Source organism: Seriola lalandi, unplaced genomic scaffold, assembly GCF_002814215.2.
Source record: "Seriola lalandi dorsalis isolate HSWRI2012SDOR001 ecotype SW California unplaced genomic scaffold, Sedor1 jcf7180002054563, whole genome shotgun sequence".
NCBI lineage: Eukaryota > Metazoa > Chordata > Actinopteri > Carangiformes > Carangidae > Seriola > Seriola lalandi.
In genome coordinates, this window is record NW_019525116.1 from 1,405,026 (window position 1) to 1,429,958 (window position 24,933).

Here is a 24,933-nt window from a genome sequence, read left to right on the forward strand (position 1 = left end):
GGGGGGGTGTAAGGGCCACCTCACCAAATATGTGTCAATGCAAAGTTAATGCTTCAAAGTCCAGATATTGATTACATTAATTTAATCAGATTTTCACATAAAACAAACTAGCTCATGCTTTCCTCCTCTAAATATCGCTTTGATATTTTCATTGAAAACACTGCTCTGCGATAGGGAGCGATAACAACCGCCGGTGACGTAAGAAAAATATAATACATCCTCTTGGAGCAACATATAGCGCAGATAAAGAAAAGCGCGGCGCTTCAGACTGGGAGGACAGAGCAATAAGTCATGTGCGCTGAGGTGGTGACCTCGGAGAAGAGGTGACCTCTGACTATCAGAGAAAATAGACCCTGAAAACACACACACACTCACACACTCACTCACACACACACACACACACACACACACACACACACACACACACACACACACACACGCTTGTCATAAGGCTCTGCAAAGCGATAATAATGAGCCAACACCAAAACAAACAGGAGCTGCATGAGAAAAAGCTGAACAGAGCAACTGATGCAGCTTCAATTCACTTAAGATAGAAAACGAAGCGCTTTAAACTCTTTCCAACGCGGGAAATGAAAATATGAGCGTGAATAAAGCTGCTGTGGCCGATCGCCGTGTGAGCTGCAGCTCAGACTTCATATTTTGCAGAAATATCCCGATTTCGACACTAAGATCTAATATTTTCCTAAACACACATTAAAACACATGTCTGTGAGAAACAGTGGTCGGAGCTGCAGCCAGTGTTTTGGTCTATTTGCGCTGCTGCACAGCGAAAAAAAGTGTCGTCTGGTTTGATAATATTGCCAATAACAGGCTACAAAAACACACAGAGAGAAAAATGCAACTTTTCATGGAGAGTGTGTGTATGTGTGTGTGTGTATGTGTGTGTGCGTGTGTGTGTGTGTGTGTGCAAAATGAAAGAAGGTTTCCCGCCTCCCTGCACGAGCCTAGAATAATTCCAGCTGCAGGTCAGCGTGAGCGGCCCTGCAGAAGTCACCACAGAAAACAGTCTCTCAAGATGGAAAAATATAGAAAACACACACACACACCTAATGCTGAAGAAATAGGGACTAAACAGGACTTACCACTAAGGCATTGTTTAGAAGGTGAGTAGGGTAATACTTTAGTGTTGAGAGGGTGTTAAGAGGCGAGGAGAGCAGGGGTCAGCGTCCAGGCGGGCAGAGGGGGGCAGAGGGAAGGAATAAGTTAACATGTCGCACCAGTGAAAACAGTCTGAGATGACAACATTACGAGCTGCATGAAGCACTCAACACACATTTAAAAAAAATGCAATGAAAAGAAAAAAAAAATCTGTTTTTTTTTTTTTGGTTGTTTTTTTAAAGTGCAGATTTGTGCTGCGTCATTGAGGGCTGACAGTGAAAGGTTTGGAGAGAGCAGCAAAAACGGAGAAATTAAGTCAAATAAATAGAGTTATTAATTAAACATGAGAAAATAAAAAAAATAATGTCAGAGACAATCTGAGCAGGAAATTGCAATATTTGCGTTATTGGCTACTTACAAATGAATGTGGAATTAAGGAATATGAGACATTACAGTGGAAATGTCGACCACTTCCCCTGATATAAACTAATAGCAGCTTTCATATATATATATATATATATATATATATATATATATATATATTCTCCCTCTCTTACTCTGTAATTTGTTTCCATCTCGCACCGCCACATCTCAGCACGCTGCTTCTCTCCAGTCTGTCTTTTATCACAGTTAATAATTCATTCGATTGTTTACAGTTGTTGCCATATCCGAGGTCCAAGCTCCATTTTTAAATTATTAACAGCAATTAAATAAACAAAATGTGCCTTTCTGTCTGCAGACGGAGCTGCAAGGGAATGCTGCTGAACGTGTGTGTGTGTGTGTGTGTGAGAGAGAGAGAGAGAGATAGTGTGAGAGTGTGTGTGAGTGAGTGAGTGTGTGTGTGTGTGTGTGTGTGTGTGTGTGGAGAGAGGGGGCTGTGTGCACGGAGAGGGAAGTTGTTTCTTCTCTCTCACACACACACACACACACACACACACATTCTCACACACATTCTCTCTCACACACACACACACACACACACACGTTTTTTTAAAAATGGCAAAAAACTTAAAATGGTATAAGAGTGTGTGAGTTCATCTCTCGGCTGCAGACTCACTTCCATCGTGACTTACTGCAAGTTACTGTGATGTGCAACATGTGTACTACACTGCACTGTATGAGCTTCTGTTACCAATTAGGTTTAATTAAGGGAAATTTATGTTGCTAAATAAAATCTCTTTTCCTTTAGGGATCATCTGCTGTATAAGATTTTTTTTATCAATTACAGATAAAGTCATCATATCTAAAGGCCTGTTTGGAATTAAAGAAAGAAAAAAAGTGAGGCCTGTGTATACGGCTCCTATACAGAGAGCATAGTCTGATCTATGCAATATGTGAGATGCCTGTGATCATAATTTACCAGCCTGTTTCTATTTTCTTTCCATTTCTAAGTGACTTTCACCCTCCAAAGTCTTAAGTCAACACACTAAGTAGCCCATAATAGTTTCTTCAATAAAACGAAGAATTAAGGGAAAATAATAAAAATCTCCTTTCCCTCTCTGGTGTCAACGAGAGGCCGACGTTATGATCCTAACTGCTAATGTTTTTAAATGGAAACCAGACATGACTTGTGCCCATGAGAGGAGCGAGGAACATCCTCTCAGCCTCTGGTAGCAGAGTTGTCAGAGGCGTATGATGGGAGGAAAACTCTTTTAATAAAACCACTGTAAAAATCAGGAATGAATTACACATCAAACGAGACCCTGGCAGTCCACTGTCAGACGAAGCCAATGAGGGATAAACAAGTCTGCTTTATAAGAGTAAGACTTCCAGCAGCTGTATAACATAACATGGGCAGGTCATTGCCACTGGTTGTCTTAAAGGAAGGAAACACCTTCAAAGTCTCATGGACCTGGAAAAAAAAGAGGTTTCGCTGAAGGGAAACGTTTAAAACTGGAAATATTTTTTTTGAATTTTAGTTTTACTTTTCTTTCGCTGCTGAGAAAACTAATGACAGTTTCGTATAAGATTTAGATTAATAGTGGGGGCGGGAGGCGGTTGAGCATGTTGGGTTTGTCTGAAAGCAGCACTTTTGTACAGCTGTGGTGCAATGCACACAGCTGCATACAGCTGCATGTGCCCATGCTGCAAAGGCTCTGCAGGCAGAGTGAAATTCTTACTTACTTTTAGGCAAATATGTCGTGATAAATATGGAGGTTTATTGCACGTGAAATATTATCAATTATGAATAAAGCACACTATATAAAAAAGCCATAAAAGAGCAACTCGAAATGAGTCATAATGAACATTTACAGCAACATTTATTACAACTCACAGCCGTGTTATTTTAGTGTCAGAAATGTCCACAACAGCTGCTGACAGTAAAATACTGTCAGTAGCAACAAAGTAAAGAGACTGAGTTAAATATGCTGAACAATAAAGTCTAAGAAGCAGCAGTCCTTCGTGTTTTTTCACTTTTTAAGTTTTTAAAATTTAAGCAATAAAAGTCTTTAAAATAAAGTAAGTACGACCTACAGCGAGAAGTTAAAGGAAGTCATTTCACGTTAATAGAAAAAAAAATCCAGTGACTTTTATTTTGTAAAGTTAGTCTGAATGAACTGTGACACGAGCAGGAACTGCGCTCTGCTGTCTGCAGAGGGGGAAACAGGGAAATGAAGAGACTGATGTTGAATAAAGACACAACTACACTGACATATAAATATGAAATCAATGCAACCCTCGTGTTTTCAGTTAACCTGTAACTGCACGTGCTCACGTGTTGCATTCAAGAGCAAAAAAAAGAAGAAAAAAAAACTGTCAACTGGTGCAGCAGAGCGCCGCAAACACACCATCTCAAGAAGATGCACGCAGAATGTCTGTACTGTTCCTCAGTTTATAAACACACACACACACACACACACACACACACACACACACACTCTCTCTCTCTCTCTCTCTCTCTCTCTCTCACACACACACACACACACACACCAGCTCCAGCCTCTCTCGCTTCTCCCGGTCTCAGCTCCACATGAACGCAGCTCTAAAGGCGGCGGCGGTGCGCGCCCCGCGCTCCTCTCACCGGCCAAAAAAACTCCTGCGAGCTTCGACACTCTTGGAAAAATCTTAACAGCAGTAACGTTAAACTCCAGTCCACACTCTCTGTCTATCCCTGCGCTCCGCTTTCTCCTCCTCCCGCAGGCTCCCCTCCTTCTTTTTTTTATATGAAATACATTTCGGGAGAAGCGCCATTTTCTCTCCAAAAACCATGTGCGATGGAAACGCACGAGAAAGTTTCGTGCGGCAGAAACGCGCTCGGAGACGGGACGAGCGTCGGAGAGTGAAGGTGAAGTTTCACACTGAGTCAGAGAGCAGAAAGACGCTGCGCTACAACAATGAAACACATGGAAAATAATAGACAAGAGGCAGCACAATAAAAAACCGGCGTCCCCACTATAGGCTAAACCCAAACAATGAAATAAGAGAAGATAATTTACCTGTGTCAAGCAGTACGGGGAGTACATGGTTATTTTTAGAAGGGAGAATTGGAGAGCTTATTTAAGTTGGATGGAAGCTCGGTATAGTGCTGCATTGCATTCGCTCGCCGTCCTGTTTCTCTCACTCCATGCTGCTGCAGCTTACAGTAACCCCGCCTAGAAAGTGAAAGCTTGCACAAACTTTCAGGGAAAAAACTTTGTCTCCCTCCCCTCTCCTCTTTGAAGGACTTTTATCGCTCTCCTCTTTTTCTAACGAATTCTTCCGTGTGGCGCCTTTTTTTTTTATTTCTTATTTTTATGCAGATTCATCAATGTGTCGTTAGCAGCAAAAAAAACTCTGAATCTTTCTATCTTTTCTTTTTTTTTTCTTCTTTTTTTTTGATGAAATCTTCGGTGTCTCTCTGATCCGCTGCGCAGAGCCTGTAGAGGCTGTGCCCGCGCTTCCTCTGCATCTTTTACATGGTCATGTTACGCTCCAGTTGCGTTTACTGACCCGTCCATACCGTGATCTGAAGATGCAAATAATCATCAGGGGACAGATAATTCGTCCAGTGCTTCTTTAATGTTTTTTTTTAGTTAGAGAGTAACACGTAAACGCATCACCAGAGTGGATCTGACTTCTGTAACAGCTGCGGGGCAAAAGGGAATAAGCTGCACTTTTTTTTTTTGTAGCTTTATGTTGAGAGTTATGAAAAGTCTCCAATCTGACTGACAGAAACTTTATTTACAATATATATATAATGGACAAGCCAGGATGAAAACTTTATCTGTTTTTTAAATGTTTCAGCTCTCACGCACTCAAAGCTAAAAAAAAAAAAAAAAAAAAAAAAAAAAAAAAAAAAGCCTGCACTTCAATTCATTTGCAGGCGTTTGAATCAATGCATTATCTCATCCTGGGCCGTAAAGTCAAGTCTATTTATTTACTGAACCATATTTGACCCAGTCTGGAGCCCACAACTGGAGTTTCAAACCCAGTGAAGTGAGTCCAAGCCAAACAGTTATACTGCAGCATTCACTGTGAAGTAGGAGACCAGCAAACAGTGAAGACAGACATATAATCACAGCCTCTGAGCAGCATCAAAATACTAAATTGTACCAAATTGGGGTGTGTAAGGAAACAGAAAATTCTCTCTCTCCCTCTAACACACACACACACACACACACACACACACACACACACACACACACACATACAAACACACAAACACACATAAACAGTAGTGAGTGATAAACATATCGCACAAAAGTCATAAAATGAAGTTTCTTGGAGCAGGTCCTGAGTGTGGTACAGTGGGGAATTTGGGTGGGAGTGAAGTCATTGTGAAGGAGCAGAGCTGAAATTTTCGGGCCCCGACACTGGAGTCCCGCAGATTTATGAGGCCTACTGCTTGTGCATTTCTACCGCAAAGCCTCTCTGCAGGCGAAACAAAGAGATCTGGGCTCTGTGTGGCCAATTACTGCGTACGGCCAGCTCCGCGAGCCAGAGGCGCAGGCGGAGAGGGGAGAGAGAGAGGGCGGTGTGGTCAGGAGTCTATGCGCACCACAAAAAGTGTAACCTCCTGTCCTTCGCCGCCACACGAGGTTAAAACACCAGCATTCCTCTCTGTGAGTATGATACACACACACACACACACACACACACAGACAGACAGACACGCCCTAGTACACACACCTATTGGTTTCCGTTTAGGCAGGTGTGCTGACGTCATAACCGGTGGTGGCTACATCAGAGGGATAGTCTTTGCTCTCGGCTCACTCCTGCAGCACAGTCGTTAAAAAGCAAGTGCAAAAGGTTAGAGAGAGCGGTTAGCCGGGGATCAAAACCTCCCTCCTTTATAGAGTCGACTTGCATGCAACACACGCAAACACTCCTCTGCCGTGGCTCCTTAAATGAGCCACACATTTAGTGGTCTGTGTGAGTAAATCTCTCATTAAGTAACACATGGTAGAGCCATATGCTATGGTTGGTGGGTCTGCCGCGGCTCTGCTTTTTTTTCACACGCTTTCGAATATACATATTTGCCACTGCTCCAGAGTGGCCAGCGCCGCCGCGATGACTTCACCCATCAGCCAAAGAAGTTGCACAGTTTAAAAAAAAAAAAAATTTTTTAAAAAGTGACGCTTTTCACTGGTTAAATGATCAGAGACGTCAGTTTATCTCTGTCCTCAACAATCCTCAGATCTGCAAAACAGGTTGCTCGAGGGTAGAAACCACAAATTTTGCCTGCAGCATCACACCAACAACCAGCGGGAGCACCACACCTGGCTGTGTGTTTGGTGTAAAAGCAGATGAGACGCAGTGCAGCGCAGATAAGCAAAAAGAAAGTGCGGTCGTGCTGTTTGGATGAGCAGATGTCACGTCTAGCAGCTCACAGTTTACATACAGTGCACACGCAGCCGTGGTTTGATAAATGTGACGGGCTCATGAGCCCACTGTAAAAAAAAATCTCCTTCTTATCAAGTCATTTTTGGATGTAACCTGAGCCTCTGTGCTTCGTATAAACAAGCGAAACTAGAATTACAGGCTGCTGGTTGTCCGCCTCCTCCAGCCAGTCAAGTTACAGTCAAATCCATTTCTGTCCAGACTCTTATAAAACATGTAGTGAGGACTTGGAGGGAACTTGGGGAAATATAAATAAAATTGATTTGACTTGACTTTGTTAAGCTTTGTTGTTCTTGCTCTGCTCCGTGTCTGCTGTGTTAGTGTGTACGTTCACAGAGAGAAATTCTTGGCCGATAAAGCTGACTGTGATTCTGATAGAGGTTTGTCGCCATGACAGGAGACGGCGTGTCAAGTATGGATGTCGAAGCTACGACTTCTAAAACATCTGCATCATCATCATCTAACCAAAATCTGGTCACAGTCTCCTCCTCTGTTCCTGAGTTATGGCAGGAAAGAAAAGTGTGAGAACAACGTGAGACCACAGTGAAGTTGACCTTTGACCTTTAGGATATAAAACGTCATTGCTTCATTATTTTTATCCCGTTGAGACATTTGTGTGAAACTGTGTCATAAGTTATGGCCAAAAATGTTTTGTTTTTTTTTAATGAGGTCACAGTGACCTTGACCTTTGACCTTTGACCAACAAGATCTCGTCAAAATCACATCCTCGAGTCCAAGTGGACGTTTGTGCCAAATGTGAGGAACTTTCCTGAGACATGGCGTTCTGGAGAATGAGACGGACAAACTGAAAACATGATAATGAGACATGAAAAAAAAATTTTTCTTCTTCTATCTTGTTCATCAGACACTGATACTGATGTTTGGATATATAGATTTTATTTATTATTATTATTATTTATTAATATTTTTTAAACGTAAACAACAGTTCTAATCCGAATCTTTTAACCTGAATTCTTTTTAAGCAATTGTGACGAAGATACGAAGATACGACATTATATACTCCCATATCTACATATGTACAATAACCTGATATCAGCCTGGTTGAGCTGTAGTTTTAAGGGTTTAATCATAGACAGAACTGATGTGGAGATGTTTTAACAGTGATGATAAAAAGAGATATAAAAGAAAAGTACGTTTCTTTACGCTTTACTCGACTTTTCTCACTGGAGTCTTCAGGCCTCTAAAGTCCGTCAAACAAAACTGAGAGAGACTTCATTTTAAAGGGGTCACAGGTCAAAACGATCTGGGTGCTTCATGATCTAAACAACAACACTGGAAAACTCTGGCGCCGCTTCCAAAACAGGGTGTTAAATTCATATTTCCATTCATACACGTTGTCAAAAGCGACTGCGACGTCATCCTCAGCAATTCTTAGAAGATCCCTGACATGTAAGCCAAGCGTGCACACGCGCACACACACACACACACACACACACACACACACACACACACGGAAATAAAGACAGCGAAAGAAGGCAGCCCTGTGATGCACTTTATACAACACTGAGCCCCCGTCAGCGGACCTCCTGGTGAGAAGTTGGAGGTGGACACCCTCCTGTGGATGTTCTTGAACTCGCTGCCCCCGGAATCCAATACAAGCTCCACCAACGCTCCTCCCCCTCTCTCCGAAACTCTCTCCTCCACCAGCCGCGCTACTCAATTACAGCCATAATGGTTCATTTCTGTACCCCGAGACACATGATACACTGTAGCAACCCAGATTCTCTGTGAGACTTGGCGTAAGTCTTAACTCTGGGAAACAAAGACTGTAGCCTAGAAAACTGGCTCCCACCTCATTAACAATCACATTTTCAGTCATCCACAGAACCCCCCCCCACCCCCACTCCCCACCTCCTCCTCTTTTTCTCCTCTCACCCTCCCCATCCCCAAACTCTCTTGTTTTTATGACCATTTTATATCACGTCGATCGTTGTGAATCCACTGCGCTCGCTGGGTGGATTCCTCTCTTTCAGAAAAGCTGCTCACTTTCTTTAACTTTTGTTTTTCATACAGCCGAGCACGCCGCACATTATCGTTATAATTTTCACCCCCGTGAGGCGAGGGCGCTTCGGTGAAGTTGCAAAGCCCCCCCCCCCCCTTTTTTTTTTCTTTTTTTTTTCTTTCTTAAATGTGCCTGTGGAAATAATGATTGTAATGGTTTGCAGCTGAGTAGAGGGAGCTGTGAATGACATTATGATTGTGGTGCAATTACCAAGAGCATGAAAACAGACTGTCAGTCAGGGTAATGAGTAATGACTCAAATAACACATTTAGTACCAACACATGAAATAATAACAACAACAACAACAACAACAATAATAATAATAATAATAATAATAATAATAATAATCAGAGATGCATACCCTGTATGAATCTGATACTACAAAGCATTCAGGCATCCCAGGACCTCTGGAGGGTTCTTCGTTCAACAGAAAGGTTTCGGTTGCCTGAAATGTAACACAACAGTCATTTATTCATTAGTTGACACTGTTTTTTTTAGGTTCAGGGATTTTTAAAAACACGCCAGATATCTGGCTGCAGAGCTGTTTCAAAGCAGATTTTTCATATCATTTTCCTAATCTTGCTGCTTTTCATTTTGACCCGTTTATATCAAGTCCCACCACCACCAGATAACCGCAGAGAAACAGAGTGTTTCGTCTTTACATTCTACACACACACACACACACACAGATGATGGTGTGTGCTGCCTGTGCCTGAGACCATATGCTGTGCAGGCCTGAGGCCCGGCCCTGCCAGTCACCGCCACTTGAATGAGGGGGGAGCAATGTGTTTAGCTGCCGTACCCGCTCCACACAATACTCACAGCACAATGGCATTTCCTGTCCCTGCTATTTCACCTGCATGGTCACTTTTCTGTCAGCGCACACTGATTCAGCACAAATCATTCACATACGCACAGTCACGTACTACACATGCACACGTTCGGCACAGACTCGCACATGCTCAGGCCATACGTCTGCCCCCGCAAACACACAAAACACAGGCTCTTGGCCGCGCCACAGGTCCCTATATATCGCATTCACTGATAGATGCAGCGAAAGTATTTATTCTGTTTGTTTGTTTCTATTCAGCGCGGTTCATTTGTATGCTGCGGGACGCGCCAGCAGAGACTTGGGCTCTGAATGAGCATCCATTGCAGTTCTGCTGTCAATCGAGGCAGCCAGGCCAGACAACATGGAAGGGAGGGAACCACAGACTGAGGATCTGGATCAGGGATGGCAGTTCTGCCTGGTTAGCTAGCCCGTGGCTGTTACTTTTCAGTCCAAACTGGTACAAATTGGTTTTTGCGAGGCTAAATTTCAATGTCTGTTTTGGGAATCAACTAAACCTGTTAGATGAGGGTTAAAAAATCGCTAAGTTAATGAAAATAACTCCGTGAGTTAGGGGGAAGGAAGTTTTACTCACAATGGAACCAGGAGACTTAAGTTTAATTGCTGGATAGAGAAGAAGAGAGGAAATAATCCTGTTTTCCAGAACTTTACGTCCTGATCTCCGAACGAACCTTAAGCGGAAAACGAACACGGACCCAAAAGAGGAACAAACATTGCTCGTAGCCAGCAACAAAAAATGTAAAGTTATACTATTTAAACCGGCGTGTGAGGTATGAGACTGTAGGTTGCTTAAGCATTTACGTATGCACACAAATACACACGTGCACACGGTGACACGGGATTGCACTTGAACAAATACATGCGCAGACACATGCATAAACACACAGCACTATAATAAGTCCCAGACTCGGGGCTAACCGAGCTGCGGCTGGAGACGCAGGCTATTCATATCCTTCAGAATGAGAGGTTACAGCTCGAGTCTTTTCCCTTTCCCTTTTACTGTAACACAGGAAGGGCATCTCCGCGTGTGATTTCACTCAATGTCTGTGGCAAAAGGTCTCGCAGGCGGGCTGATTAACATAAGATTAACATTGGTTTTTGTTGAGCAGAGCCTCTCCCGCTCACAATAAATTTAGCACGGGGCCCGCATGAGGCATTCGCTTGTTTAAACAAAGTTAGAATTCAAGTCATCCAAGTGACTAAGAAAACACTACCCGTGGCATTCAGCCTCAGCATCCAACCTCTGGCCTGTCATCGTTAATATGTGGGGAAACGCTGGAGGAAAACCATTTGAAACCATTTGTCCCACTAAATGGTCCCCTTGTCAAGCTCCCTGGGCTTTCTGATAAGCTCTTAAACTGCCTGGTACAGCTGAAGGATATATTTTACTCAGATGCTAATCACAGAGTTACACAGGACGAGGCACGCAGTTACCTCTCTCTGACAGGGTTAATCATTTATCGAAGTTGGAAAATGATTTGTATTTGCACAGACAATGAAGTTGAGGCTCAAGGTAAACTAAATGAAAGGATAAAAACAAAGGTCAGTCAATGAATGCAGCGTCTCTCCGTCCTCATCTGAAACTCCAACCCTCAGAAACGGGCATCGTTTGGTTGAGGCTGACTGTTTGATGTAGCTCCCTGCAGCTCTGGCCCCCTTTTTTTTATAGAGCATGGTATCAATTATATATATATACATATGTGTGTTTTTCTATGTGGATATATATATTTGCAGCAGATGCCCAATCCATATGCCCTGCCCAGAGCTAAAAGAGTTGCAGAGCCTCGTGTAATTAACACTCAAAAAGCTCGAGAAATCATTTGATGTCTGGGATGTTGACTGAGGCTTGTCAGATCTCATCAATAGAGATGATGATTTTGCCTTGGTTGAACGACAGAAGAAAACATTGGTCTTGGTCAAAGTCGTAGTTTAAGAGTCCATTTGAAGCCTATGTATGTATGATGTAGTAAAGGATAAGCCCGGGGGGGGGGAGTTTTTAACCTAATTTTTCCATGTTTCCTGGGTGTGAACAGTTACAGGGACAAACACCTTTGCAGTCCGTCCATTACAGAGCAAGAAAAAGCTTTACCTGGCAACATCTAAACAGCTGCCGCAACGTAATCAAACAGGGCGTTTGTCTGTGTCAAAGTACGTCTTAAGAGTCTGACAACATTATGGATGGGATTCCTACAGGGACAGAACTTTTTTTTGTAAAAGATTAACCTTCTTGTCGAACCAGAAAGATCCGCTATGTCGCTCTGTTCAAAGGCGCCAGACTCCATTGACAAAAACAGTAACTTTACCGCCAAAAACCACGGGAGTTGCTGGTCTACTGCTGCTTCGATCAGTTATTGTGTTGTATTTTTACTTGAGTAAAGGATCCGGATACGTCTGCCATCACTGAAATTCACACAATAATGCAAACAACTTACCCGCCCGAGGCTGCGAAAGACCAGCAACTCCTGTATTCTGCAGGGTAAAATGACTCTTTTTGTCAATGGAGTCTGGTGCCTTTGAACGGAGCGCAACAATTACTGTTTCTGGTTAAAGAAAAAGAATCTTCATTTTTTACAAAAAGTTCTGTCTCTGTAGGAATCCTGTCCGTAACGCTGTCGGACTCTGAACGATCTGTTTAATAACTGACTAATAACAATCTGAACAATGGGAAAAATAAACACCTTTAATGGACGTTCTTTGACGAGGACAAGCCCAGTTTGATTACACTGCAGCAGCTGTTTGGTGGTTGTTGGGTTTACCGTACGTCATCAACAGTGGATGAACTGCAAAGATATTTGTCTCTATCAATTATTTACACCCAAAAACATGCAAAATACGGTTAAGTTATCCTTTTAAGGGTAATTTCAATTATTTAGGAAATTCAACTTTTTGCTTTCTGAGCTGAGGAGACAGATAAAAATCTCATGTTACCTGTGTCCTCTACAAATAGGAGACAGGAAACGTTAGCACCTAGCTAACGCTGGTAAACACAGTCGACCATTTAAAGCGGCTCTGAAGTCGGATATTCCCCGGGGAGTCAGTGAAAGGAGATATTAGCCTTACATTCGTACGGTGGTCGGAAACATGACTCAAGTTGAATGATAATGTTGGTCCAGGCACTGGCCTGTGTGTTGGCCACCAAGAAATAGTTCAACCATGTACCTCCACTAAAACCACGGCTTGTCATTTAGATGTGTCGGTGCTACACTAGGCTAAGCTAAAGCTCAGATATAAACGAACATATTGCCCAAAATGTTTATCTATACAGTTATTGTTTAAGCGCTGTAGGTCGTTGAACCAGCTGATTATCTAATGAACTCTGGGCATGCTACAGGACGCCTATACTGAACCTCCTTTGCAGGAAATCATGTTTTCAGAGTGGAAACATTCCTCTTAATGTCCACAGTCCGTCCCCTGCACCTTCTCTGATGACTCAAGACTCAAGGGAACTTTATTGACAACCCACCTCTATACAAGCACACAGTGGGGACGGACTTCCATTTCTTCTATACATTTAACTTTCAACTTGTGCAAAAACAAGGAAGTCAACATAAGGGACACAACAACTGCAAACACAAGACAAGAGCTGACCACATATACAATGAGTCAGATCTAATGGAAATGCTGGAGTTGGCTGTGTTTCATGGCACTGGATTAATCAGAGTATACATACACCCGGCCCACCTTCCCCTGTCTTCCTCGTTCTCTTGTTCAGCTCAGAAACCACCCGGGGGTCTCTGGGTACACAACAATCCACGAGAGGCAGGTATCCTCACAATTTAACAACTGTTCAACAACCTTCTGATCTTTCCGCTGCGGCGCCGGCTCCACGGGCTCAACAGCTTTCTGGAGCAATCGGAGAGACTTTTCTTTTTTTTTTCTGCTGCGAAACATAACTGACATCCTACCCAGTCCCACTTCATTCAGCCCTTAATTGTATCCTCATTCTTCACCTGGTAACAAGCTAACAAACCTGTGCAGATGTGGCAAGCACATCAAAGAGAGGGAGGGGAGGGGAGGGGAGGGGGAACTTGTTTGTAGAAAAAAATGTGTGAGGGAATATGAAAGGGGAAATTTACGTAGTGTGAGTCCAAGCCAGTGCCACCTCAGGGAAAAATGCTGGAAAAATGTGATATTTTACACCTGCATCTCAGGAGGTGAGGAATAAGAGACAGGGAGCGGGGGAGGCGGTAATTAGAGCAGTGTGTGTGCGTGTGTGTGTGTGCGTGTGTGTGTGTGTGTGTGTGTGTGTGTGTTTGTGAAGGATTTTTATATGTTTCTGGGGCTTGCCACTGGTTCTTTTTCAGCATTCAATTTGGTACGATGCATTCGATGCCAGATTATTAAAAATGCTAAACCTGGTTACGAATGCTAAAAAAAAAGTGTTGAAAATTTAAACAAATATGCTAATATTGTTAGAGTGATAAATAGCTGGCAAGCTCTGTTTAATGAATAATGCTATTGGCTCTAATTCCTCATTAAGACCCTAAAGAGGAGAGTGAAGAGAGAAAATACATGTATTGTTGTTGTGATTTTTTTTTTTCTTTTTCCAAATTAAACTCGGAAAGGCAGAAGATACCAACACCTTCCCAAATTAAGTAGATTCAAATTACTCGGCTACACAGCTGGTGTGCAGTCTGGGGTGTTTTGTGAAACCAATTAATGTGAGGGTTAAGTGTTGATAAAGTAATTGAGGCAGGGGTAGAAATGAGATGGACGAGTTAGAGGAGCCGGGTCAGACAAAGTGAGACTTCCTTTACACTGCAAAAAAAAATAAATATCCAAAACTAATGAAAGAAGTGTGTCGGTGTTGTGCGGTCTGATCCGATCCGGGGTCGAATTATCCTCACACCGGAGCGGTCTGCTTTATTTCAAGACACGCTCGCTTGTTTCAAGAAAAACTCTAAAACTCCTAAACTCCTGAAAGATCCTGAGATCACCTCGCTCCAGCACTTTGCTTTTCACCGTTTGTACATTTCCAATAGTCACCGAAACACGTCGTCGTCGTCGACACCGGCTGCGAATGTCACCCTGCTGCTTTCACCTGCACTCGGTGCTCTCCAGTGGGCACAGGTTCACCACAGCGCTTCTGAATTCACTCCTCATCTTTTCAAGAGTACATGCTCCATGAGAGGAAGTGCGTGCTTATGAAAACAGCTTCCTCTGGTAGAGTGACTGTTTTAACTGAAAAGGCATGAAAAGGTAGACTGCATGCAAACACAGGGCTCAACGGGACTGACCTGGATAAAACAACAAAAGGAGAACTGAGCTACCTTTATACTTCTGTGTCTAAATCCTTAACCTCGTGTCTTATGTTTCAGGCGCACTAATGAAAAATTATAAATACTCATTATGCAATGCTTAAATCAAGGGAGCACTCCACTGATTTTACACATTAAGGTCAGTTGATTTGTCACGGAGAGTCCTGCAGCGGTTTTAACATCTTTCTGAAAGCCAGAGGAAATGATCCTGACACTGTCGCAGTGATATCATCAGGCTTAGCTTGAGCCCAAGACATGAAATATCTGACACACACCCCGTGTTATTAACTGTGGGAATGGAGCGGACAAGATGGGAGCGTCTAACAGACAGGAAGGGTTGAATGAAAGATGCTAATGAATTGAATTATGGGAAAAGTAGGATCCAGTGCTTTTTGGAGACGAGGAACTAAAAGTCAGGATATCTCAGCATCTGCTGCTTCGATTTTGATTCTTTTCTTCTTCTTTTTTTTTTAATCTGTCTCTTGTGAGTCCTCCAACTTTATGGAAGTGGATACTAAATCACTCTCATGGCCCTTTAAGTCTTTCCTTTTCTGTGTCTCTACCATTTGCTTGGCGGCAAACGATTTCGGGCCCACAACTCTTTAATTGTCAAAAGCGACACAGTTTCTTAAACTTTTGATTCGTTTAGTGCATCAAAGACGTCCAATCCGTCACATGACCACGCGTCTCGATCTGTCCTCTGCGCTCATCCAGGCTACAACAGTTTACAACAGCTTAAAAACCAATCAACCTGACTAACCCTATCTGAGCTCACTATCCTAATATTTACGCTGTTTGACTGTATATCACAGTTTCCATCTTTAAACTACAGCAAAAGCTCACACACCACATGAGCTATCATAGCCTGCTTGAAGCCTTATTTATTTTCCAGGGAAAAGTCAAGGCCAGGACAAACATAATAGCATAATATTCTGTATACAGTGAGCGATGACATCACTGGCAGCAACAGCCAAGAGGGAGATCACACAAGACTGGAAAACCGCTTGTCTGATCATCATGTGGCAGGCTGCACACACACACAGACACACAAACAGTGTGGGATACAATTACCGCAGCTATATACACAGCCCTCCATGATTACTGTATTTGTTCTTAACCATCTATAGTGCACATGACACATATGCTGCCCATGGAGGAGCACTGCCTATTATAAAGGTCTAATCTACAAATCATAATTTGTCATGTTCACAGTTTCATGATGACGGGTCGTGTCTTTCTTTTTTGATTTCAAACACATTTGGAAAAATCAATAACCTGCAGAACCGCAGATATAGATCATCTCTACAGAAAACTGGTGTTTGTGAGTGTGAGATGGAGCATCAGCCTCGGGGGAGGGGGAGCTAACTGAGTCCTGACACTGATTGACAGATGCCTCCAGTGCATTCTGATTAAACTAACATGCAACTGATATGTTTGGCACAAATTCACAATATAGCCTTTTTCTTAAAAAAGAAAAAGAAAAAAAAAAAAAGAGGTGAGTTGCTGCTATAAGTGGGAGAATAACAAGTCAAGATAATCCCATGTGAGGCCTGTCCTGAATTTTGTATCATTTTTACTGATGAGCTTCTTGGGCAGCTGCCATGTCAGCGAGGAAGCTCGTAAACAAATAATTATTCATACTAATAATCTTCCATATTCATGTGCAAATAAGTTCCCTTCCTGGAGTCTAAGCAGCTTCAAGGTTGTATGTGGGAGGTTCCCCTAACTATGCCTGACTTGACTCATTTCATGCCAAAAAAAGAATTTATCTAAAAGGTCAAGGATGTGTGAGCTATATATCATAATTCTGTACAAAACAGACTTCTTATTACTGATTTTGAAAACTACAAGCGCGGCGTTCAAATGCATGTTTTCACAACCTCACAGGGAATACATTTGCCAGTTTAAACAAATATCCTGTTAAGGGTGAACGGGGATAAAATAGGAAACAATAGGCTAACAGATTTTCTTGGGAAAGTCCAAAGCCAATTCAAATTCTAAGGAAACCAACAAATAAAATCTCAAATGTAGAACATCCTGAAAGAAAGCTAACAGTGACCAGATGACCAGGTTATGTGTCCCAAATTTGCACCTTGTGATGTCACAGGATTTCCCTGAATTGCAGAAATAAATCACCTGCGTAATTAAGACCAGCTAAACCGCTGTGCGTAATTACGCACAAACCAAATAGGCACATAATTGAATGGAACAAGAAGTTCCAACCTCTCAAAGCCAAGTTTCCAAACTATGTTAAACTATGCCTTTAGGTGGGATTGGGGTCCTGAGGGATCAATGACGCCTCTTTATTAGCTACTTACACTGTTATCAATAGCATTCATCTTTAACGTACGTGGCTATAAATAGTCCACTGACAGCGCCACATCAGAGACCACTGCAATAAGAGGAGGCATGTTCTCCATGTGGATAAAACGGCAGAAGGCAGTGGGCATCCGGTGGTGAACTGAGAGGGCTGGACACCGATTTGGCCAGGAGGTTGGAAAGAAATCTTGGCAACATGTTATGTAACTATTGAGGAGTTTTATGTTTTCCTAACAGCAACAACACTTACAAATATACATTCAGAACTTCAGCAAGACAAACTCCCTTATTTAAAAATAACCATAACGCCATAATGAGTCTAACTGTGACAGTAAACATATACAGGTAGGTGGAGGGACTTGGCAAACTCTTCGGTGACTGTTACCCATTAGCTACAAGTAAATAACTAACACACACAAGAATGATACAGTGGGTAAAGTCAGCCCACTAATCCTGGCTTTAAAGTTCTCTCTGTGTATCATTAAATCTATGAACAACTACAATGAATCTGAAAGCTGACTGCATAAATGAGAAAATTATTGGTTTACATAGCACGTACCATTGTGGTGTAGGGAAAAGTGCCAACACTCTCAAAGACCCATTTTCCACTCTCAAAAGTTCGGCTTCCAAAAAAAAGTGTGTGGGAGAGAGAAAACTGCTCGGTTTCTTGTTCAGCTGGGCCTTATACCGGAAGCAAAAGAGCCCTAATACACGGCCTGGTGCCCGGTAAACATTTTTTTTTTTTTTTAATTTTTAGTCAACTCTTCTCAGTCAAGGCAAAGGAGGACAGAGCAGTATAATCCAATCCGTCTGCTTCCCCGACTTCTTCACGCAAAGTGTTAATGTTCGGTTTCAGCTCGTGGTATTTCCATGAAAGTGGTCGGTGTCAAGGCTGAGCTCTGCTGCTCTCCCTCTCTCCAGTCCGTCCCGGTACCGTAATGTCCACCGAGTCGCCGCGCTCTGCGCCACCGACACAGTCGCCGTCTGAGCCCGAGCGACAGCGCAGGAGTGTGGCTGTGCACCGACAGTAAGTAGCCCGCACTCTCTGCTTACGCGCTCACCAGATCAGCTGTTGCTCCTGCAGAGGGGACGACGCCGCGCGCTTTCCCTTGTGCATGCTCCGGCTTTTTTTTCTGATATGAAACAAAAAGTGGAGTTCCTCCTCCGGTGCTCCTCCACCTGTTCCTCAGTGTCCGGGGAAAGGCGCGGAGAGAGCGGCGTCTAAAACAAAACTCACCATGTGGCAGCGCGGATGTCGCAACATCAGAGACATCAGACTCGGTGGGCAATGCCAGCCGGGGACTGTGTGCAGGCTAGACACAATAACAAGGAGGTGAAATGCAAGTCACCCTGGGTGAGACACCGAGCAGCCAAAATCAAGTAGTAAACAAACGCTGGAAGTGAAAACACAGCGTGGCTGCACGCAAGCACCGAGTGAGGACGTGCGGTGTCCTGTGGCCGCGGCCGGAGAAGCGGAGCGGAGGGCTGGTGAATTATTAATAACCAGAGCGGTTCACAGTCTGTCGTGTTCAGTGAGTAACCAGGGCGGCAGCTGGGGGTTTAGAGGAATTAAATACGGGCTCAGAGTAAACCATGGACGCAGGGGATTAATAGCTCTCACCGGCAACAGTGTAGGGGCAGCTCGGGGCCGACAGAGAGGGCGGGAGGAGAGCGGAGGTTAGGGGAGCGGTGGGGGAGGCAGCAGCAGCGGCGGCGGCGGCAGGTTATGATAAAGTCAAATATTTTCTGAGTGTGGGACATTCAAGTGGAGCGGAAGCTTTAAACGTCGATGGGAAAAGTTTAAATGCAGAGAGACATGCACGTGGACCCGTGTGAAATATGACCTCCAGCTGCTGAACAACACAATCTCAACTAAATCTGTATTTATAAATTCCATTTCTTATATAACTCAATTGTAATTTCAAAATATATTTTTTCCCAATTAAAAGACATTATATCATCAAGTACACTTTTATTAATGCTTCACTTAGATCCCACTAAAGACACTAAAGTTTAAAGGTATAAAACAGGTTCAACTGAGCCTGGTGGTTTCAAGCTCTACTGCAGGGTTGATTTAATTCTCATAAATTAAAAATGATTGGACAGACCTATATATATAATGTCACATGTGTGTTTGGAATAGAGTCAGACGTTTATACAGTGATTTATATGTCTAGCCTTATTTTAAAGATTTGTATGCACAGCCATCAGTGCTAACTACTGCACTGCAGGTCCAACTATATAAAAACGTGTGTGTGTTTTGTCCTCTGTGTTTATCTTGTCATGAATAATCAGAATCAGCTCGTGCAGACAGGTCAGACGGAGCAGGTGCGCGACTCCTGGCTGGAGTATGTGAACACAATATTTATTCACCATAAATATCAAATTATCCCCCGGAAATTCAGGTGGAATTTCCGCAGACACTCCTTTAAGACAGAGACCGGCCTGTTCATGAATAAATTACCAAAGTGGTGTTTTGACCTTTTATGGGAAACGCAGCATTTTTACGGAAGTGCGCAACTGCAGACGTCACGCAACAAAATGACGAGCAGCGTCAAAATGGATCCCACCTGCCGCCGGTTTAGTGCGTTCTGGTTCAACTTCATGACTTTACAAACAGACAAATAAAAAGCTGATGGAGTCGGAGTTGTTCCTTAAAGAGAGACAGGCAGAGCAGCAGCTTCAGTTTCTAAATGTTGAAGCAGCTTTCATCCACTGAAGACTCAGGTTTCTTCACCAAGAACACAGAAGATTATTCAGATTCCTTCCATGAAGACAAACAGATTATGAAGCTACATTTTCAAAATAAGGTCACATTTATTTAGATTTACTTTGACGTAAAAGAAAACAAAACAAAAAACATCTAACTCAGATGGTAATATTTTGAAATTTGGACCTACATACTGATTGAAAGCAGATGTATATGTCAAGTTTTAATGGCCCAATAATTTTGTCAGTAGCACGAGACACATATTTATTTTCTTAAAGGTTTCTATTTTGCATTTTTGACCAGAACATCAGTTAAATTTTTAACAAGCAGGTGCATTAGACCCTTATTTTATTTGAAAACCGTTGTGAATTAATGTGTAATTAAATATATGAGAGTTGTCATAGTCTTTTAATTTACTATAGTAGTCTCATTTTTATTTATAACATTAATAATGGTATTTAATAATATTTAATAACGTTTAATAACTGCAGTTTCTGTGAGTTAATTTAAAGGTAGTTAAAAAACCGCGACTATTCATGGTTTTTAAACGATTTAGACACACACACACACACACACACATACACAATTTCGTGACAATAATTAGTTTAAGTCCCAACTATTTTATTTGTATCTTAAAGCTAGGCTAATGTAAAATAATAATAATAATGAGAATAATATCAATAACAGTGAGGCTGTGAGACAGTGTGGACAAATGTCCTTACGTCATATTTCTGGCCTTTAACTCTCAGAGGTATTTAAGAATAAAAAGCATCAGGAATGTGTGAGATTATTAATCTCTTGATTTATTTTATTTTGTTTCTAAATTATCAGGCAACAAATTTCAGCCGAGATTCTATCAGATTTCAGTCCCTCAGTCCTTTTAAATATGTCTGATTAATTATTTAGGCGCTTCGTTTTCTCGTGTGTGAGTGTGTGTGTGTGTGTGTGTGTGTGTGTGGCCTTTTCAAGAGAGCGGCCTCCAGCAGAAGCAGAGTCCTCACCATGAACTGACTCAAGGCCTGTGTGAGCACAGTCAGCTGTTACAGTGAGTTCAATATGAGCAAAAATAAAATGAATAAAAGACTTTTTCTTATGTTAGTGACATTTGTCAACATCATGTTGTTTCTTTAACGTTTAGTCCGTCTGCACAGTCTTTAAGGCTGCAAACTACCGCTGAGATTCATGGTTAAAGTCGGAGGTTGGTGACGCAGGACGGAAGTTAAAATGTTAAAACAAAGCGCGTGTAAGAGACACACACACACACACACACACACACACATCCTAATGTTCCTGTACAATCTCGTCTCGGATAGTTGGTTGATTTGATTTCCGACCTGACCTGATGTTTGACCTTAAACACGGTGGCTTGAGTGGAGGAACGTCCTACGGCCTGTTGAGGACCTGAATGTCCCGATCGACTCTTAATAATGTTTAAGGCTCAGATGTGAACGCGCCTTTATGCTAGTGGGAATAAACTCTTCACCCATGTGGAGATGTGAATTATAGGACGGGATGAATTGAATATAAAACCAGTTTAGAAAGACTAAATGTGCATTTGATGATGATGTTCTTTTAACTATAATCTTGGTTTGAGTTACAGTGGCTACTGCATGGAGATCAAGGCGTCAATCACTGACCCTAAAATAGGCCAAAAACCTCTACAGCTGCACGTGTCGCCTGGAAACACACGGACAAGTGGGACAATCACCGCGCATTGATATTATTGGGCTTTTTGTTCCGTGTGAAAAATAATCACCTTTTAATTTTAGAGGTCGATACGCAACAGATCTGGACCTGCGTCTTGTCTTGTGAGTATAAACTGAGATTACACTGGGGATCCCTCACAGGCTAATATCTGGTCAGTATCTATACCTTACCATTCAGTCTGCACGTCTGACCCGCGTGCACCGTTCTATATTCTTCCAAACAGCAGCTCGCGCGCTTTCGCAAACTCCTTTCTTTGGTCTCTGTGCCCTCGCGCTCCTATACCGTCTCTCCCTGGAGGTTTACACAAACTGTGAAACAAAAGTTCCACTAGGCAACGGCCTGTCGAGGAATGCTGACCTTGGCACGGCCAGTGGAACCGGCCCGACTCAGGGCCATTCTCTCATTTCTTTTGGTTTGAATTAAGACGCATTTGACCTGCGCCAACTTCCAAGAGGTGCCACGGTGGTTGGATGCGGGCTGGAGCCAAACTGGAGCTATAGGCTGCTGCTGCTGCTGCTGCTGCTGCTGGTCTGCAATGACCAAAAAAAAATCTGTCTGTTAGTCCCCAGGGTAAAAAAAAATAACAGCAAACTGTAAATAAGGTGAATTTAGGTTACCATAAACACACTGCATGTCCCTGATATTATAAGACTGTTAAAATGATAATTAAGAGAAGAAAATCAAGGTAAAACATAAACAGTAAAAGTAGTAAAAGTTCTGCACTCGTTATTAACTAGCAATTTTAAGTGAAAGCATAAAAGTATTATCAGCAAAATGACTGTTAAAAGTTATTATTAATTAAAGTGCCCCTCTAGTGTTTTATGTGGTTGAGGTGCATAGATCTTTTATTTTATGTAATGTTGGATTTAATCTATAACAATGCATCATTTTTATAAGATGGCCAAGTGTTCTGTAACCTTCAAAGTAAAATACACCTGACAGGTAAATGTCATGAAGAAAAAAAACGACAATATTTCAATCTGAAATGTAATTAAGAGAAAAAATAAAAGGAGTTTAAAATAGAAATACTCAAGTAAAAGCACAAGAACTTAAAATTGTACGTATAAGCAGTGCTATGAACAGAGCCTTGTCAGAAGTGAGACAGTGAGATAAAGGAAACTCACTAATGGACCCATCAGTTCCACAAGGGCACTGAGAGAAATTTACTTTGATTTTAGAGTTGATGGGAGGCCCCAACATTTTATTACTGCCTTCAAGGCCAAACGCTGCAGCGCCAAAGGAAAAAAAAAAAAAAGAAATTGAAGAAAAGAAAAGACAAAAAAGAAAAGAAAAGAAAAAAGCCCAAGGTTTTGGACTGGACTTCGCTGCTGTAGCTCATCACAAACTCCCTTCACTGAATTTGTTCTTGTTAAAAAAGATGAAATGAGCTGCATGAGCGCCACATCCACACACACTAAAATAAGAAAGAATAAATATACACTCAACAGCCGGCTGCAACAATATAAGTAAATAATAGTTTTGGAATCGATGTTTAAGGCTGTTACAACAGAACATTAAGTTATTTGTATTAGCTAAATAGTTCATTTGTTTCAGTACATGATTAACGATATAGTTTATTATCTTTTTCTAAATCTAATTTTCAGGGAGCTCCGCAGAGAGGTTTGGCCTTTGATATTAAAAATGGATCATTCTATATCATATTCCTTTACTTTAAATAACTTTTGATGTTGAAATATACGATATAGACTGATTCATCTGTAAAAGTAACTGAGTCCCTGAGGGTGTTTGAAATACAGGTTGAGGCTTAATTAGTTCAGTTTAGAAACGGTACTTAATTACCAAAAGACCCCTGAGAAAGTGTGTTGGCCCTTTACACATCAAGGTAGGAAAACACTGTTAAGCAGGATTAGATTTGAAGCCACTTACTTCAAATACACCAGTGTTTACTGAGCGGAGAACAAAGGTTTTCTTCTTCTTTTTTATTTTTTTTATTTTTCTGGTTATGGATTTTATAGGCAGGAGAAACAGACGCTGTCTGAATTTTGTCCCCTGTAAACTGCAGGAGAACCAGCTTTTATTTTATTGTCTGACAGCAAAAAGAGAGTCTGTGCTCTCTCATCCTTTTTTTTTTTTTAAATCAGACTGCAATTTTCTGACATTACTGTAAGGAAGTGTGGTAGCTAGAACACACACACACACACACACACACACACACACACACACACCCAATACATCCACCTGCAGGCTGAGCGGTGAGATTAACAACACTTGATGGAGAAGGATGATTGGAGGAGCCTCAGGCCCTGCAAACCGCTGATTGGCTCAGTGGAGGATCTGGCTAACTGATGCTGAGCAGTGTGTGTGTGTGTGTGTGTGTGTGTGTGTGTGTGTGTGTGTGTGTGTGTGTGTGCGTGTGTGTGTGTGTCTGCCTGGATCTCTCAGGGTATCCCACACTCCCCTGCCTTATCAGGCAGCTCCACGGCACCGCTAGAGGAGTGCTGCTCTCAGGAGGGCAGGGCTACCAGCACACCGCTTATCTTCTACCAGCAAGGAGGGTTTATAGGTCTGATTAACTCACTGTTTGTATGTGTTGTGTGTATGAGAAAAGAAGAGAGAGCTGGGGTGCATTATTGTGTATTGTAGTCTAAATGTGTGTGTTTGCGTATGCAGCGGTGGCTGGGTAAGTGGATACGAGTGTGAGGAAGGTGTTTACTCAGAGCAGTAAGCACTTGGTGAACCACACAGCGAAGGATGACGGACACATATAAAACCCTCTTGTTCCCTCAACGAGTCGTAGCTCCTCGGAGGCTCAGGGGCTCAGAGGCACCGGGCAAGTGTCACGGCGAGGGGTCGTAAGCGAGGGGTTGAGTGTTGAGCATTAAAACCGCACAGCGCCCTTCAAAAACGCTCTCGTTGTGATGCATTACAAAGCTCCAAACTTAAAAAAAATTTTTTGTTTTAAAAAGTCCCTCCTTTGTAAAATCTATATCAAATTGCACCATTTGTCATTGTGATATATTGGAGCACACACTCCTCCCCAGCAGAGTGCAGCTCAGTGATACGATTCGCTCTGGTTTGGGTCCAGCCGGTACCACCGAGAGTGTCATCGTCTGAGGGGGGGAGGGGATTCGAGGGGGGAGAGGGAAGAGTATGGTCGACCACCACC

At 42.4% G+C, this 24,933-nt stretch overlaps 1 protein-coding gene across 6 annotated transcripts in view; it reads right to left on the bottom strand.

Moving 5' to 3' along the window:
- nfixb (nuclear factor I/Xb) overlaps nt 1–19,106 on the bottom strand; it is a 138,996-nt gene extending 119,890 nt beyond the window's left edge. The window contains exons 1-3 of one of the 6 annotated variants that reach the window (XM_023416415.2): nt 17,949–19,106; nt 9,324–9,407; nt 1,104–1,139 (exon numbers count right to left, since the gene is read on the bottom strand). In XM_023416415.2, coding sequence (XP_023272183.1) covers nt 1,104–1,139; nt 9,324–9,407; nt 17,949–17,951 — 123 coding nt within the window. In that variant the 5' untranslated portion in view covers nt 17,952–19,106. Of the gene's footprint in view, nt 1–1,103; nt 1,140–4,556; nt 5,331–9,323; nt 9,408–17,948 lie in introns of those variants that run through there. The other 5 variants (XM_023416416.2, XM_023416419.2, XM_023416417.2 and 2 more) reach the window with 5 other exon arrangements.
- Between the last annotated feature and the right edge of the window lie 5,827 nt (nt 19,107–24,933).